This window comes from Pleurodeles waltl, chromosome 2_2, assembly GCF_031143425.1.
Source record: "Pleurodeles waltl isolate 20211129_DDA chromosome 2_2, aPleWal1.hap1.20221129, whole genome shotgun sequence".
NCBI classification, from domain to species: Eukaryota; Metazoa; Chordata; class Amphibia; order Caudata; family Salamandridae; genus Pleurodeles; species Pleurodeles waltl.
In genome coordinates this window covers 591,445,603-591,464,223 of record NC_090439.1, presented here as the reverse complement: position 1 = coordinate 591,464,223, position 18,621 = coordinate 591,445,603, and the positions used below count along the sequence as shown (strand labels likewise).

The 18,621-nt window shown below is 46.9% G+C and overlaps 1 protein-coding gene across 2 annotated transcripts in view; it reads left to right on the top strand.

The window, feature by feature from the left end:
* PRKDC (protein kinase, DNA-activated, catalytic subunit) overlaps positions 1–18,621 on the top strand; it is a 2,139,921-nt gene that overhangs the window by 595,517 nt on the left and 1,525,783 nt on the right. For both annotated transcript variants that reach the window (XM_069220133.1, XM_069220131.1), the window contains exon 32: positions 11,662–11,888. In XM_069220133.1, the coding sequence (XP_069076234.1) occupies positions 11,662–11,888 (227 nt within the window). The remainder of the gene's footprint in view (positions 1–11,661; positions 11,889–18,621) is intronic.

Below are 18,621 nucleotides of genomic sequence, written 5' to 3'. Positions count from 1 at the left end.
GCACCAAATGTGCACTTCAAAGCCATCTGGTGGCACTCAGAGGCCCCCAGAGACACCCATTTCAAAAGGAGAGGTGGTCACACCCCTCCCTTGCACAAGATCCTTTGTTCTGCCTTCTCCTATTCGACTTAAACTCAGTACCAGGAGGGCAGAACAGTGTCTGGGGTCTGCAGCAGCACGGGCTGGCATGCAGACCCTGCAAGGCTGAACAGACAGAACTGGGGGATCCTCTAAGGAACCCCCAGAGTACATGGTATCATATAACTAATACTGGAATCTATGTAGTTGCATGATTTCAAAAATGTTTGATACAAACATGTATAGGTATGGAGAAGCCGTTATGTAGTTGTAGCACTTGTGGTGACTAGTGTCCACTACATACCTTAAGATAGCTTCCTGGAACTTCCAAGTACAGTGAATAGAGTCTGGGGTTTGTAGGGGTACCTCTGCTCAGGCAGAGGTACCCTCACACTCAGGATCATGCACTTTCCCCTTAAACTGAAGGGCCTACCAGTGTGGTGACTTAGTGTCCAAGTGAAGTGACTATAGTATAAGGCAAGCCTTTTATCCAAAGGGAAAGGTGCTTGCACCATTTCACGCAGGCTGCAATGGCAGGCCTGCAGACAGTTTGCATGGTTCCCCATGGGTGGCATAATACATGCTGCAGACCATGGGAGGCCCCAGGTCTACCAATGCCCTGCGTTCCTAAGTACCATATACTAGAGACTTACGTGGGTGCACCAGTATGCCAATTGTGGGGTCTAAAAGTCTACCAGCAACCAAATTTAGAGAGGTAGAGCACAGACACTGGGGACCTGATAAGCAGGATCCGCGCATACTATAGTCTAAATACACTGACACCAGGCAAAAAGTGGGGGTAACTATGTCAGAAAGATGCTACTTTCCTACAACGTTGAACCTCCTGCACTTGCTGAGTTTCCGCCTCTATCCTGGATTTTGGTGAGACTGACTCTGAGGCTGTTGGGGCTTATGGCCTCCTGCATCCTGCTGGTGACAAATGCATGTTGACTTATGTGGGCACTGCAGTGGGCCCTGAAGTTCCAATGGGCATGGCACCAAAGGAATCTCTACGTTATGGTCTCGGAGGGAACTGCAAAAGATCTGCAGTGGTCGCTGATGAACCACAATTGGGTGAGTGGCAGATCCCTCTCCCTTCCCCAACCAGATCTCACAGTAGTGACAGATATGTCACTCCTGGGATGAAGCAGCAATCTGAGAGGGGTGGAGACCAGAGGACTCTGTTCTCCGCCAGAACCTAGACTCCACATCAATCTGCTTGAGTTACGGGCCATCCGACTGGCATTGAAGGCCTTCCTCGCTTTCATCAAGAGGAAGCTGGTGCAGGTGTTCATGGACACCACCACCACCATATGGTACTGCAACAAACATGGCAGGATGGGGTTGGGACCCTCTGTCAAGAAGTCCTACGTGTATGGACATTGCAGGAACATCAGGGCATTTCCAGCTCTCTGAACACTAGGACGGACGACCTCAGCTACAGATGCTTAATGGATCACAGATGTTGTCTCCATCAGTAAGTGGCGCAAGGTCTCTTTCAGCACTGGGAAGAGTCTTGGTTAGATCTGTTCGACTCTGCTGAGAAAGCACAATGTCAGCATTTTTGCATGCTGGAGTTTCCAAAGTGGCTCTCGCTCAGCTACGCTCCTCATCTAGAGAAGAGATCAGGGCTCCTGTATGCCTTTCTGCCCCTACCAATCATGCCCACAGTTCTCATGAAAATCAAGAAAACCTTAGTCCAAGTTTTCCTTGTGGCACAGGATTGGGCATGCAGAGTCTGGTATCCCAAGCTACTGAGCTTGGCAGGAGATCCTCCCATCAGACTGCCCCTTTGGAGGATCTTTTTTTCGCATCAGCCGGGCAAAGGTTCTCAACCCGAATCTGTCCAGTCTCTGCCTTCTTACGTGGAGATTGAGCAGCGGCAGTTGACAGCTTTTGACCTTTCTCCTGATGTTTGTGATGTTATCTTGACAGCCAGGCGTTCCTCCACCAAGATGGTATATGCCTGTTATTGGAAGAAAATTGTGGCCTAGTGTTATGAGAGAAATGTTTCCCTTCCTGCTCCTCTTTCTTAGGTTCCTCATTCTCTCTCTTGCCTAGCAGGACTCTGCTCTGGGCACTCAAAGATTACCTTTCTGCTATTTTTGCATTCTTCAGATTACCTGATCAACCCTCTTTTTTCAAACCACTTGTTGTACATAGGAACGGGGCGTGGGAGCACACTGCCTCACATCCCAGCACAGATCGCCCCTTTGCAACCAGGCAAATGCAGTTCACAGTTAGCACTTACCTGAAAATTATCTGTAGTTTTCCACCAGAGTTGGTGCAGACATTGCTGTATATCTCTAGACATGTTTCTGGGTTTAGCCCTTCATCAATAGAGTAGAGAACAAGGAAAATGCATCTGGGGTTGCTGGAAATGCTGCCAAAATCCTCTCAGGTTAAGTACCACTCACAGGCACACAGGTGCATCTCCAAAGCTCGTCAGCTCACTGGCTCAAGGGAGCCTTATAAACAGGAATCATCAGTTTCTTCCGAATTGGCTTGTAAGTTTATATACAATAGAGATTTTCCATAGGTGCAGCTGTTTCCTGTCCCTTTTAGGCCCATCTGGGCTGGAGTTGGATTTCAACAGAGTGACATTTTGATCATGGCATTATTCCTTCTTGGGTACTTTTAAAGACTAATAGCAGTGGTGTCTTCTCTGAGACTGGTAAACATGGGGCACAGTTTCAACCCTCTCTGAAGTCACTGCTTAAACCACATGCAGTTGCACTTTGCAAAGCATAAACACTTGAAGTTCTTCTTTCTGTTAGTTGTTTCTTTTTATTTCTTGTTATTTTATAGTGCTAGCTCGGCATAGTGTGGGGTACATTGATAGGGAGTGCTGATAGTCCGCAAATCAAAGGCACTTCAGCAGAGACATTCACTGGCAAGAGACATTATATGCTTGTTTTCCCAGAGAAGCTGTGAAATTGTCTTTCTAATTTAGAAAATGTATGGTTTTTGCCTTAGACAATATAGTCAGCTGCCCTTCGCTAGCTCTATAAAAGCTTCTCCTATTGTAAAACCAATGCAACGTTACTTGGTTTCATTATTAAGGATTATTCCCTTTATGCCACATCCATGTCTTTCACTCACCTTAGCCTTTGGGTGGGGATTTTCTCAATCTGACCACCACTTCTCATCTTACACAGTGTTAAAGAGTGATCTAGAATGGGCGTGGCTGGCAAGATGGCTGACTGACAGCACTAGAGGAGTGCTCCCGGCCCCGGATTCCTCCACGATCCTGCCTCCCTGGGCCCCCCGAGAACCCGGCAGACAGGTCCTGGAGCCCTCTGGAGCGGAGGGGGGAGCGAGGAGAGCACCAGCAGCTGAAGTAAGGGCGTTGCGATCGCGCCGTGGGGAAGCGCATGTGGTGAGCGCCTGACCCCAAGATGGCGCCCGCGATCGCGGGACTTTAAAAAAAAAAACAATAATTGACTGATTGCGAAGACAGCGAAGTGCAGTTTTAGGGGGAGTGACCCAGTCGGGGGGTGCCTTCGAGATCTGGACTTAGTGGTGCCCTGGTGCCATACCCCCCTGGTGCCCCCTCCCCCCTGCTTGAAGCTGGAGGTGCCCTCCTGTAGGCCTGTTGGCCCATCGTAGAGACTTGAATCCTGCAGGGTTTCGGTCCCTGAGCTGCCGAGGTGGACTCTTGGGCTGCCGATGGCGGATGGAGCTGCGCTGAACGTGCGCAGGTAGCTGGGGACTGTCACTGGGCTTGTCCTGGGAAGGCGTCCCCTTCTGCAGCGGAGTTCCAACTGGGAGGCCCTGTATCGGCTGGCTCCTGGAGTGCGGGACTGGCTGGTGGTGGGATGGACGCACTGAGCGGAGGACGACACCTGTGCTGCTACTGCCTCTGCCAGTGTTCACCCGGTAGTGATTTGGTGAGAGTGAGGCAGTCGGGGACCAGGCAGTGGTGAGTGGCGAGGGCACAAGGTTCGACCACTACGCTGCGCCTGGTATTGTGGTGCACGGCATTGGGAGTATTCGCTTGTAGCAGACGCCTCATCAAGTGTGTACCATGGGCAAGGATAGAGCGAACAAGGGAACACAGCAAACAAAGATGGATCAATACACAGTGCAGAATGCAGGAGCGAGTCTGCAAAGAAATTCCCCTGGCCCTTCTGAGAAGGGAGTGGAGCCCACCGTAGTGCAAATCCTGGCTGTTATTGAGTCATCTAGCCGGGCAACACAAACTCAGATTGCGGCCATAGCGGTAGATATCAACCTGTTGAGAGCCGATTTGAGGGTAGTGGCAGGAAGATCGGTGGCCACTGAGCCAAAAGTGACTTGCATGCAGTCTGATGTGGACACGCGGTGGCCCTCCTCAAAATAAGAAGTGCATGTCGAGGATGCGGAGGGTAGGGCGAGACGCTGTAACCTCTGTGCAGTGGGCTTCCCCGAGGGAGTAGAGGGGGCGAATGTTGAGGCCTTCCTGGAAGACTGAATCCGTAAAGCATTGCCTGCTGCCCCACTGTCGGCTGTGTCTGTGGTGGAGCGCGCACACTGGGCCTTGGCGGCGCCTTCGCATACAATCATAGCCAAGGTCCTTAACTATAGAGACCGCGATGCAATCTTGCAAGAGGTGCGCAAACATGGAGATCCTACATTTGAGAACCACATTATCTGTTTATTCCCTGACTACACCAGGGCGGTGCAGCTCCAGCGACAGTCCTATGCTGGTGTTAAACATAAGCTAAAAGACCTGGGCTATACTTATGTTGTATCCAGCCGAGTTGAAGGTTCTTCATGCGGGCCGTTCACATTTCTTTCAATCTCCTGAAGCAGCGTGGGTCTGGTTGGAGAGGAATGATGGGACAGGAACGCCGGAATCTCTGCTGGGAAGGACAGTGGGAGACTCCGAGGGCCAGAGGAAGTTCGTACTACAGCAAGCAGAAGTACGAGACGCCATTGTGCCTGCCGTGAAAGCAGAGTGATCGTGCGCTCGGACGGTACTCTGAGTCTTGAGCGGAGGAGACAGGAGCGTGAGGAGGCTAAGCTGTTGGTACAAACTGTCACATCTGAGGCATCCTCGCGCTCCGGATCCCCCTGTGTCGCGAGTGGTTTGTCTCCGGAAGGGGAGGCTGAGGTCACCTGAATGATATACTGGACATTTTGTTATGGTCGAAATCAAGTACTTTGGTTCGAGGTTGATACTCGGAGACTTCCCTCTGTTGGCTCTCCTCTGGCTCTATGGCCCTTTTTTTCTCCTGTTCACTACTGCCTTTTGGGTGCTGGAGATGTTGGGGTCCGGGTTGGTGGACGGTCTGGGGCCATGGCAGAGTGGTGAGCTTGTGAAACCCCCCCCCCCCTCCCTGTTGTTAGTTCACTTGTTGGGAGCAGTGTGCGTGTGGGCTGGACGATTGGTGGGTACTGGGAACTTTGGAGTGTAGTCCAGACCTGACTCTGGCTATCAAGCGGGAGCGGAGATTGGTCCCCACTTATGGGCACTGGAAGTGATAGCGGGGCACACACACGATTGGGCAGACACCAGTTGTGGGTAGTGCTTACCCGGGGAGGGATTGGGGGAGTGTTGTGTGGGGTCTAGTTGTTGTTGGTATTCTGTTTTTGACACTGTGAGCGTTGTGGGCATCCGCCTGCTGAGAAGGTATCGGATCATTGGGTTGCGCATGGGCCATGCCTGGGGGTGGTGTTGGGAGGGGGCTGCATGTGGGTGGGGGGGGTGGTCGAGCACTGTAATGAACCAAGCAGTGTGCAACAAAATATGGCTGGTACCCTGACACGCATAGTTACATGGAATGTTAGAGGATTGAACTCCTTTGTGAAGCGCTACAGAGTTCACACATATCTTAAGCGGCTTGGCATGCATATTGCACTCCTACAGGAGACGCATTTGATAGAAGGTGAAGCGCAAAAAGTGCAGAAAAAATGGAGGGGGCAGTTTTACTCTGCGACGTATTCCTCCTACGCTAGGGGAGTCTCTGTTTGGATTGCTCCCGGGACTCCCTTCACATTACGAAGCCTAAAAGCGGACGTACAAGGCCGATACATATTCTTACACGGGGTATTAGATGGCCGGGAGCTCTGGCTGTTGAATATTTATGCCCCTAACACTGATGATGCAGGGTTCTATCATCAGCTCCAACAGGAATTTATATCTTATGCAGGGATGCCCATTTTGTGGGCTGGTGACTTTAATTGTGTCCTAGATGGAACCCTAGATAGGGACCCACCAAAGATGAACACTAAGTCGCAAATGACTGCCAAATTGCGAATGGTTATGAGGAATTTACACTTTGTTGGTGTGTGGAGGGAAATGTTCCCTACCCCTAGGATATTTTCGTGTTACACGCCCACCCCTGGGGCTTCTAGCTGCCTGGATCGATTCCTCCTTGCCAATGACGGATCGCTTGACGTCTGCCGTGTTGCTTATCAGGTACGGTTCTTATCGGACCATGCCCCTCTCCTTTTGGAATGTGAAACACACATACCTAAGCCTGCAATCCCCCTGTGGCGTCTGCAGCCAGACCTACTGGGTGATCCCGAATATAAACAAGACCTCCAAGGTGTGCTGAATGGTTATTTTAGTAAAAATTGTGGTACAGCTACAGCCCGAGGCATCAAATGGGAGGCATTGAAAGTAGTTATCAGAGGGGAAAGCCTCAGTAAAACATATGGTATTAGGAAGCGCTTAGACCAGGAGCTCACGCAGCAGTAAGATTTATTGGCATCCTTACAGCACCAAATAGATAATGGTGACGCATCGGAATCGGATTGTATTGCGATGCATGGCAGAGTTGTAGAACTCTGGGATAGACTGGATAATTATGTCTGCCGGAATTATAGGCAGCGGCTGTATTGGGAGGGGGACCGTTCGGGGCATATGTTGGCTTGGCTCTTCCAGCAGGAGTGTCCCGTTCCCATCATCCAGATGCTCCGTGGTCTTTCTAGGGAATTTTTTTTGGGACAGCTGCGGTGGAATTTGCAGCAGTAGGAACACCTGCAGACTATTTATGCCACACCATGTGGTGTTGATGCGACCCGGATACAGGAGTAATTGGATGGTCTGCGGATGCCTCACATTACGGAGGCCCAGTAGGAAGAGTTGGAGGGGGAGGTGTCCTTGGACGGTCTGGTGGAGGTGTTGGGAGGAATGGTGTCTGGAAAAGTGCCTGGGCTGGATGGGCTACCAGTCGAATTCTACCAAACTTATCCCACTGTGATTCTGCTGCAATCCCTGGAGATGCTTCATGAGGCACGGGTTGAGGGCCTTCTCCTGTAGAATATGCAGGAAGCATTGATAGTCATGCTACCGAAACCTGGGAAGGCGGTGGACGACCCGGGCTCCTATAGACCGTTATCCATGTTAAATGTGGATGTTAAATTGTTGGCCAAGGTTTTGGCCTCTCGTTTCAGTCGAGTGGTGACTAATTTGGTACAGAGTGATCAGTGCGGATTCATACCAGGTAGGGGGTCTCATAGGAACATACGGCTTTTAACAGATATACTAAACGAGACCCGCGACTCCATGTTTCCTGCTGCTCTGGTGGCTCTTGATGTGGAGAAAGCGTTTGCCACTTTATCCTGGGAATACTTATGGGAGGTGATGCGTAGGATGGGTATAGGCCCAGTCTTCCTATCCTGGGTGCGTCTTTCATATACAGCGCCTCGGGCTAGAGTGCGTACAGGAGCGATAGTGTCTGAGTCCTTTGCTATCGAACGAGGCACACGGCAGGGGTGCCCCTTGTCGCCACTGCTGTTCACGTTGGCTATGGAGCCGCTGGCCATACAACTACGGTCTGGGTTGGATGGGTGGGGCATCCGTGTGGGGACAAGAACGCATATAATATCACTGTATGTTGATGCTCTGGTGTATGTCATGGACCCGGAGCGAGCAGTCCCTCGTTTGTTGGGCATGATGGACATCGTTGGGCTGGTGTCGGGCCCCCGAATCAACTGGCACAAAACGATATTATTCCCGATGGCAGGTCTGTCGACATTGGAAGCACCAGAACTACCCTGTTTGGGGTTGTCTTGGGAGACAGTCCTTTCCCTATTTGGGCGTTGGAGTGACGCACTCCCCACAACTGCAATTTACTCTAAACGTGGGAAGGGTACTGGAGGGTCTCCGCTCTTCTGTTCAGTTTTGGACCTCTCTTCCATTGTCAGTTATGGGTAGAATCGCACTTACCAAAATGATCGTTCTCCCCCGATGCCTGTATGTCATGCAGAATTCACTCTGTGAGCTTCCTCTCTCATTATTCTGGCAACTAGATAGATTACTATTATCCCTCGTCTGGGCAGGCAGACGATGCAAAGTCTGCATGGAACTCCTAAAATTGGACCTGGCAAGTGGGTGTCTTGGATTACCAGACCTCTACCTCTATTACCTAGCGGGGTTTCTGCAGTACGCAGTCCGGTGGTGTGAGGACACCTAATTGGGAAAAGGATTTGTTGACTGGCTCTGGATGTGTGGAGCGGCTCCCGCACATCCTAATGGGGGCTCTGGGGTTCCGCAGGGTGCCCCCTATCTGGTAGAACAGGTGTAGAGAGCTTGGGAGAGTGCGGTTGTGAGGGTTATACATACGTAGGGCCCCGTACCCGTGCCTGCTTCCGCTATGGTTGGTCAGGCCCTTTGCCAGGGCCGCTGAAGTGATGGATTTTGGGAAGTGGCGCGCAGGGGGTTGTAATAATGCGGGTGACTTACACCACATTGGCACGTTTATTACAAGGGAAGAAGCGGAGTCCCTGTTTGGAGTGGGCCGGGGCAGTTCCTACAGTATGCGAACATTTCGCAGACGGCTAGAGAGATTTGGGTGACATTTCCAGAGGAGCCAGATGAGTCCCACCTCCTGGTGACTCTTCTTGACCCTTAAGGGTGACCGCGGTCTCCTGTCCGGAACTTATAAAGCGCTTAAAGGTGATAGACTAACTGGGACGCATAGAAGCAGGGGCTGCTGGGAAGCTGACCTGGGTGTAACACTCACGGACGGGGAATGGAATAGAGCCTGTTTACTGGTACAGGATGCGATTAGCAATGCTCGATTTAAGCTGACACACTTCTATTATTTGCATAGAGCGTACCTGACACCTCAGCGCCTGCATAGAATGTCCCCCTCAAGACCTGACCGCTGTGGCCATTGTGGTGCGCCGTCGGCTTCATTTGATGATATGGCATGGGTCTGTAGCTCTGTGCGGCCCTTTTGGCGTCAGGTAGTGGAGGCACTCAGGGAGGTCACAGCTGTGCGAGTGCAGGTAGTAATGAAACACTGTTTGCTGGGCCTGCTCCCTGTCCCTAAGAAGGGTCATAAGATGGCATATAGATTTGCACAGCTGGGTCTTGTCTTGGGGAAGAGGCGTATTGCGATTCGATGGGCTAGCCCGCACCCTCTGCTGCATGCTGATTGGCTGAATGGGCCACTGCAGAGGAATGTCGCCTGCGTAGGGTGCGAGTGGATGAACATGCTGACCGCGACATGGAGCTCTGGCATGCTATGATTAATGAGTTATCTGGTGTGCGAGAGAGTAGAGGGGAGGACCCCTTAACGGACGCTTCCATCTGCTGAGCGTTGGATATAGTTAGTCCACTCATGGAATGAGGTCAGCGGTTGTAGAGGCAGGCTGGGAGTTCTGAGATATCATGGTAGGTGTGACCCCAGGGCTGGCTATTGATGTGGGGGTCATCACGGATGGAGCTCCTCCTCATCCTGGTCCCGGAGTTGTATGTGCCCCCCTCAGGCGTCCACCCCCCTCCCCACAAGACCCCCCCTCCCGGCTGCATGTGCTTGATGCCTTCGATGTCATATGGACATTGTTGCACGATATTCCGATCTGTTGGTGCTCACTATAATCAGTGTTCTGTCTGTTTGATAGTTGATGTATTGAAAATGTGTAGGGGTTGGTGCCACTAATCACTGTACCCAATACGTTTGTGATGGGTGGTTCGACCTAGTCTTGTACTATAAATGTTTATTTTTCTATGCCTACTTGTCAGAGCACAATGTACAAACCCGGGTGGGTGGCCTCGAATGGGTGCTGCCATTGGTTGGGCGACTGACTGTATTTTTTCTTCAGTGTAATATGCTCTGATGTGTAGTGCATAGTTATGTGTGTTTCTTTCTATGCATAAATAAAACAAGTTAAAATAAAAGATAAAAAAGAGTGTTCTAGAATATTTGATTTTGGTTAGTTTACGGTTTGACTGTGTATATGTTTGTATGTGGTCCTGTGAGTGTACTCTGTTTATATAATGCTAATCAGGTGGCATTTCTGATTAATTAAAAGGGCATCAGTCGAGACCCTTCTAATAGAGACTACCTGTCCAATTTTGTATCCATTATTCAGTTTTCCACATTGTTTGTGCTTAGGAGCTGGATGGCTAGTATATTCTACAGTAACCGTACCTATGCTGGTGCGGATCTCTGCACCGCACAGAAACACCATGGGTAAGCTGCAATTGACCCACATTATGTCTCTCAAATTTATCTGCAACCTATACAGAAAATGAAAAGGGTCTCAGAATCAAGAAATATACTTAAATTGGTTGTCGGTCCTGGGTTTGACAGAGCAGAAAGTTGTGTGTGTTCAAAGTAAATATTCTCAGGATCAAGCTTCTATCTCTGGTTCTTAGCAGAAATATCTAACCATGCCAGAGGTTTTGTTAATTCATTGCAGCAATAGTGACAGCTGGAAAGTACAGACTATGGAGATTTGACAATAGAAGATTGAGTATGTGGAAATGAGCTTTCAATAACCTTTCATATAGACTTGTTAAATAAATCGTTTGTCTAAAAACACCTGCAGCTGTTTTCTCTTTTCTGAACACTCATGGTCATGTAACTATATAATTAGTGTTCATTTATATTAACTTGTTTGTTTTATTAATGTTGTGGTTACTTTTGTATGTGTTTCCTAGTTTTATGACAACAAGTCTATTACATGGTAAACAACTTGCTTCAGTTTAATCAATTTTGTTAAGCATGGAGCGCCTTTCGTTGTGTTCCTTAAATCTGATACCTTGAAAGGTTTGCTCTGCGGCATGATTCTCATCAGTGAATGTAGATTTGAAAACATTTGTTTTGGCGATGCAATCCCGGGATTCAAATTACTTGCATCAGATGTGCTTCTTTTCTCCTTAAAACATTCATATTATAAGCTTTGGGAGATCAGAAACAGTGATTCTAGAACTTGTGCTGCAGCACAGTATGTGCGTGATTTACCACCAGATTATATTGGGAATTTGCCGATAAGACTTGTGGTGCACTCACGTTTTAAATCCTTGTGTTTATCTTGCATGACGGTAACCCCATACCCTGTAGACATTGTCTGTTCATCTCCCATCAATACATTGACTTGAGGGTGGTGGTGAGCTTTCACTGGAATCAACATATTGCTGCAATTTCAAGAGTGACATTTTTGGATATGTATGAGTGAATCTAATTGTCACTATGTATCCGTTTATCAAACAGTGAAATAATGTAATGTTCTTTTAACACAGTGGTAATCTGAGAGGGAAACATTACCTGCCTGACTCTAATGAAAATCCATATGTCTGTGCTTAACGCGACGCTTGCTTTGGGTGAGATGTTTGATTATAGTCCTTGTGAACTCTTTTAGGTACTGAAGCTCAGTCTTCCTTTCTCAGAGCTTTGAAGTTCTTCCTTGGCAGACTTGCACTGAATGATGTCATTGCAGCTGAGCAGTGCTTCACCTCAGGGCCAAAAGGCACCATGTTTAGTCCTCAAGAGAGGGAACAGTACAATTACAGCAAGTGTACCATCATAGTCCGAATAATGGAGTTTGTTAGCATGGTCATAGAGAACTGCCAGCAGGATTTTTGGAAGGTAAGCATGATACTTTTCTAACATGTATTTGTCAGATCCTCTTTGATGGCGCTGCCTGTAAAGACAAAAAACACAGTTACTACCATGGCATAAAGTGCTCGCCGTGCAACACATATCATGCGCTATGACCAAGAAAGAGATGTAGCTACAGAGTAACAGGTGGCTACAATGGAGCTGAATTTTATGCCTCCGTCTTCTTCGACACTTGCACACTGCTCTGTACCAAGAATCAAATCAAATGCTTAAATGCTTTGGCACACAAATGACATCTGTGCAAGTGCAAACTAAGAAAGCTTGAAACAACCAGTACCTCTACTCACTCCTCTGAAGAATTAGCATCTCTAAAACTGATTACTTTGCCATGAGGATCTGTCCACAAAACCATGACTGACCATGACAGAAAGGCTATTTTATGGGTTGCAAGTGAAAGCAAAGCTTTGTTCAAGGCATTTGAGCATTGGTAAAAACTCTTCTACATCCTGTGAATCCCTCATGATTTAGAGAATTTCTCCATCAAGTTGGCACTGTAAACAGCATCCACAACAGCACTGGCCTTTCCAACCTTAATCACAACAATAGCGCTCCACACCACTCCTCTCCCCAAATCTTCCAAGGTGTACATCTTCAAATCCCTCTGAGTGTAAGACCTAGTTGGCATCATTACGTTTCTCAAAGAAACTTCATATGAGGATGATACTCATTTCTTCCCATTCCTACTGCTAGCTGCACATCTGTATACCATCAACACCTCTTTCCACACAAGCACCTTCTTATCCTTCCTGAAAATTTTCCCTAATGTTCCAAAAAAGGCACATTTCATATGGATTATCTACTTGTATTAGACTTTACTCAGCAAAGTCCTGGAAAAAGCTGCAGCATGAAAATTCCAAGACTCTATTGACCTCTGTTAGTCTGTCTCCCCCGTTTTGTCCTACATCCCACCACTACAGAATCAAGAACGCAAATACACAAGTTATCAGTAACCCTTGAGTATTACAGTTGAGGACAATAGCTTCCTTATCACGCTGCTTGATCTTTCAACAGCCTTTCACATTGTAAACTGCCATGCCCTTCTCAGTACTGTCTTGCCCATGTGGGCATCATACAAAGCAGTCCTAGTGTTGTTAAGCTGTTTTCTTGCTAAAATATAAGTACATGTCCAAACTGGATACCTCCAAATCACATAAAACTCCTGATAGAACCATCAAAATTACACTCATTTCTGCCGTCTTTCCTGTAGAGATCTCTGTTCCTCCATTTCAACATAGATATGTGGTCCCTAATAGTTCTTGCTTTCAACCTTCAGACAGGCAAGCCAAGTACTTTCTTTCCTTTTTCTTAACAGTATTGATTTAGAGCTAAATGTTGACTTTGATAAATTAAGAAACGCATTTTAATACTCCTTAAAACTAGCCCTGGGGTTAACTCATGGAGTTTCACTCCATGGAATTCCGAGGAGTTAGAGAAAAACTCCACAAGATTCCACAGAGTTCTACGAGTGGGTGAATATTGGCCATGTCTCTCTGCTCACACGGATTTTTAATGCTAGGAGCGTGTTCCATGCTGCAAAATCAGCATGAACAGCACCACAAGACGCGGCAGGGGGCTCTGTTTCTTTCTGCTGCACAGCACAAGAAGATTTTCTACTCGAACAGCAGTTTTCTCAGTGCAAATGGTCATGACCTGCCGTGGCTGCCCGCATTGAGAAATCTTACCAGGAGTTGTTTTAGTGCCCGAAAATCATGCTAGGGGATGCACATTCTCACTCAAAAACTTAAAGTTGGTGAATCACACGCAATAAAAAAACACCACCACGCGGCGAGTGGTGGAGTTTTACTGGAACTCTACTCTCCAAGCAGATGGCAGTGTGGGCAAAACTCCACGAACTTCGCTGGCTGAGCGGAGGTTTCATCCACCCCACTTAAAACCTTATTATTTTTTGGTGCAACCCTGGCTTCCTGGTCCCAGAGTTCATTTTCTAGCTTAGTCTTTAGGGGTGACATCTCAAATTTCCTCTGCGCCGTTATAGCAGGTAGTTTACTTCGGATCATTAATCTGAATGCATCTGGTGGCTCCAGTCTGTGGTTCAAATTTCGGGAAGTAGTCTGGGTTTGGAAAAGCTTTGTTTGCAGTTACAAATTGTGCGCCTAGACGTGGCCTTCCCTGTTGCGAAAGTTTTAATGTAAATGAATTTAAATCAATAGGTTGTTCTACCTATTTTTCATTTTAGACTCCAAGTTTCTAAGAGCCCTGAAATATTTAATGAGCCGGTCAACACCCTCAGGCTTTGAAAAAGACAAAAGTTAAAAAGACGGCTGAAATGACTCTCTTGCATTTCAAAGGCCGACGGCATCAGAGGCGTTCAGGCTTCTCCGAGAGAACATGCACATTTCAAGCGTCCGTTGCCTTCCTAATACAGGTGTGTAACGGGGGTATTATTAGGGCACAAACAAGGCGGGGGCACTGCGCATGCTCTCTGGAGAATGCATCTTCAGGACAAGGTGCGGCTTTTGGCCAGGAAGCTTTGCTTGAAGCCGCTCTGGCAATAATTTATCTTTTCCCTCCATGTTTTTAAAGTTTGAAATCCGGTTTCCTAAGCAGGGACTAAGGAAAAGTCACAGCACTCTTATTTCTTGTTCCGTCTTATTCCTAACACCCATAAGGAGTCACTCGGCCGTCCCCACAAATAGCATACCCTGGCCTATAACCTTCCATGTCGAAGAAAAAACACACGGATAAGGTGTTCTTGTTGGTGACTAATAAATAGGAGCGTGGCACGGTTTTTTCCCCAAAAAACACTGTCGTGGCTGCCGGCGCATGCTTTTCACAGACATCAAAGCTGGTTCGAGGATTTCTAGCTCGAGGCAGCAAAGTTATTTTAGGCAATTTGTTTAAATCTGCCATTCTCTTGTTACCTTACACAGTACTCTACACACAGCTTCACACAAGTTTCTTGACATTCTTGAAAGTGGCACCTCCACTTCCCGAAATCTACCTTGGAGAGCTGTTCGTGCACATCCTTAGGACACGCGATAACCTTCCCACACATAACCACCCTAACGTCCCTGCAGATAAGTCTCCACCTTTTCACTCATTCACACATGAATGCACGCACCCCAGACATGCAAGCACAAATATCTTGTGCGCACACAGATTGCACCAACGCACAGATGTCCATGTTGCGCAACAACAATCTTCAAATACACAGTGATTGACCCATCACTAAATTGTAGTATGCACAAACACTATAAAACAATCTGTGGACTGGCCCTATTTCATTTTGCTAATGAATCTGCACACTGTGAATTTGCGCATACTTAACAATCTATTCTCGGATTTGTTTCCACACAGTACCATTACCAGAATATAGTGTAGGAAGAAGTGCATTGCGCTTTGCAGTGTCATAACTACACACTCATTAAATCTGTTCTTTGCAGACCGTGTATATCACTCAGAAATGTATGCACAGTAACACTGGTATTTGTACAGCCTACTCTTTGCAATATGAAAATACGTTTATAGAATTATCAACAGCCCCTCATAAGTACACTATTTCTTTGGAATGCACAACATCTCTTTCTTTCTTGATATGTTTGTGAATTGCTGTGAAATGGAATTTTTCAGTCCACTTGTCCAGTATGACTTCTATGTGGCAATCATAGGTTTGTGCAAATTGGTGGCCCCTGCATGTATGTTTATCCTAAGATGGTGGTTTAGCATGAAGGCAAATGTAGATCCCTCTCTCCGTAGCATGTATGTGTTTTGTGGCATTCCGCTTTCCTGCATTTTTTAGAACACAGCGACACACTGTTATGTAGGCTCCCTCATTACCACCAGCTCTTCGTGACACCAGGCTTCTTCCTCTGACCCAAAGCCTATTCCTGCCTGTTAAAGGAAGACAGCAACTTGGAGAGCCTGCCCATAAATGTTGATGTCTGAAGGCACACCTCCCAAAGAACCTGATAGACCATTGCTGGCAGGAAGTTTCATACTGCACTAGTATAAATCTTCTGATGTGGGAACATAACATAGAAGCAACAGAAATATATAAAACACAAAGAACTAACACTACCACAACGCTTTCTGGAGACTATAAGAAACAAAAGTTAAAAAGCAATTATGGTCCCAAACAAGTCATAGTTGTGAATGCAATGGATAGCTTGAAATTGGTCCCTTGGAATGAGACCATTTACAGTAACCTTGTGCAACCCTCCCTAGAAGATGTGACACGTCCAGATAAATGGCAGCTATTCATGGCAGCCTGAAAAAACTCTCTGGTTGAAAGCTACAGGTGGCATAAGTCGGTGAAGAAAGCCCTCTCGACTTAATCTTTGACCTACACATGAAAACCAGACTTCACTAAAAAGAAGAGTAAAGCATAGCGATAAACATGGTGTGAGACTGGTGTGAGTTTCCATCAAAAAGGGGTTGTTTCTTTTAGGCGATCAAATATTCTGAGGTCTCCACTAGGGCTTCTGGGAGAAACCTGGAAGCTGAGAACAAACCTCAGTGGCATATGAAGGTTGGTCATACAAAAGGCCGTCTCCAAGGTTGTAGCCAGAGAAAGAGGAAAAAAAAACTTGAACCATCCTCCAAGACCAGTGTATGACAGAGCAAATAGGCTATGACCACACATCTGCAGCTTGGGGATACTAGATCAGAAAAAGCAACTCTTGTCCTACTGTGGATGTTTGCTTACACACATAAAAGAAAAACATTAAACTACTACACTTAACAGCATAGCTGCATCCCCCAAGTATTCTTAATGAAAAAAGTTTACTATGGTGTCATTATGCAGCAGTAGGAACCTGTGAAGTCTAAAAACTCTGCGTAAACAAATCAGCCAACATTTCCACTAATATTCCTACAAAGTGATCTGAGTTTCAAAGTGCACATCGACCAGCTTTGCCACATAAGCACAGTGACTGCTTCCTCAATACAGGTGAATTGTTTACCTTGCGAAGCATTCAAATTAATTTAATTTGTAGGTATGTTCTTAATGTAGAAATGTGTTTTTAGATTTTTAATAAACTACTTTGAAGTATGACACTAACTGCAAGTGTGTTGCTAAAATTTGAAATTCCTGTTGATTTCTTATGCTGTTGAGGCATAAAGCTTCTAAGAAGGGAAAAGTTAACTTCTATCTGTCTCCTAGTTGCAGCCTATAGCTTCTAGATCTTAACTTAAACAAAATGAGAAACTTTGGAGAGAGCCAACCAAATTCAAGTACACCCTACTTTGTGTGCTCTCCCGTCCCCTTCTGGGAAGCCATACTAGAATAATAATTGTCTCTCTCCAAATGCATGATGATATGACATAATATTTACTGGGGTTGCAAACTGGTTCCAGACAGGTCTCAAGCAATCAGTGGGTTGCACATCCAACTCTTGAACACAAGATTTGGAAATTCTATGTCCAGCTGTAGTAAATCCTACATTTTAGATTCCAGAAAGTGAAATGAACACCCAACGCTTGCGTGAACTCTCTTCACTCTAGGAAGAAGAAACCACAGGGAGGTGAAAGACTGTAGAGAGACTGGGTACATACTAAATCAAAGTATTAGATAGGTGAGACTTTTCCTGCTCATCACAGACCTTATTACATTTAAATAGCATTAATTCCCGTATGACCTCCGGGGTACTAAGCTCAGTTGTCTCAAAATAGGGTCAACCGTAAAAGTACTGCACATCATACAGGCTAATATCATAAATTATGATGTGTAGGAAAGGGGCCCTTTTTACATGGTCACCCCCACTTTTTGCTTGGTAATCAGTGCAATTTTGACTGAAAGTGCACTGGGTTCCCGCTAACCAGGTTCCCAGTGCCAAATCTCTTATTCAAACTGCATTTGTTCTTCATTTGGCAATACCTTTGGACCCCCCTCAAATCCCTAGTAAAAGGTACCCCTGGTACCTAAGACATGCATACCAAAGAGGGACCCCACGGTCTGCAGCATGTACCAGACAACCCTCACGGACTCCTCACCTAGCACATGCAGACTGCCATTGCAGGCAGCGTGTCTTGGTGCAGTTAAAAGTGAAAACGCAACATGACACACAGACTATGTGACATGTCCCCTAAACATTGCATGTAATATTTTGAAGTCACCCCTACAGCAGGCCTCGTAGCCCTAAGGCAGGGTTCATTTATTACATGTGAAGACCTATCTGCAAGAGTAGCTATATCCCTGCTATGTCTTTGTCGATTCTTAGAGATAGTGAGTGAACAGTGAAGCCATTTTAAGTACATGTTCCTGACACTGGTCACTAAGAGTTCCCCACCTACATGATGGCTGCACTGAAAATACGGATGTTTGGTATCAAACACCTCATATGAATAAATCCTCACAGATGCCAGTAATGGATTTACTAATACATGCACCCACAGTGCACCTTAGAGGTGTCCCCTAAAAAAACCTACCATCTACCCGTGTGCCCACGGACCAGTTTTACTCAGCCTGTCACCACCAGACACCAGTCTGACACCCCAAGGGTGAGAGCATTTGCTCTCGGGGCAGTCCTAAACCAAGCATGCTCTGGGAGAGGTGTTTACACACCCCACTCAACAGGATGACCTGCAAACCTGCATTCAAAGGCAGTGGGTTTCAAAGAAGCCCACTGCCCTTGGTATGCAGATATGGTTTCACTCAACAGAGAGATGCCGACCTACCTGCGCCAGGGCCCATTTGCCATCAGGACAAGTGGGAAATTTAGTATGCATAGGTGTGTCCACC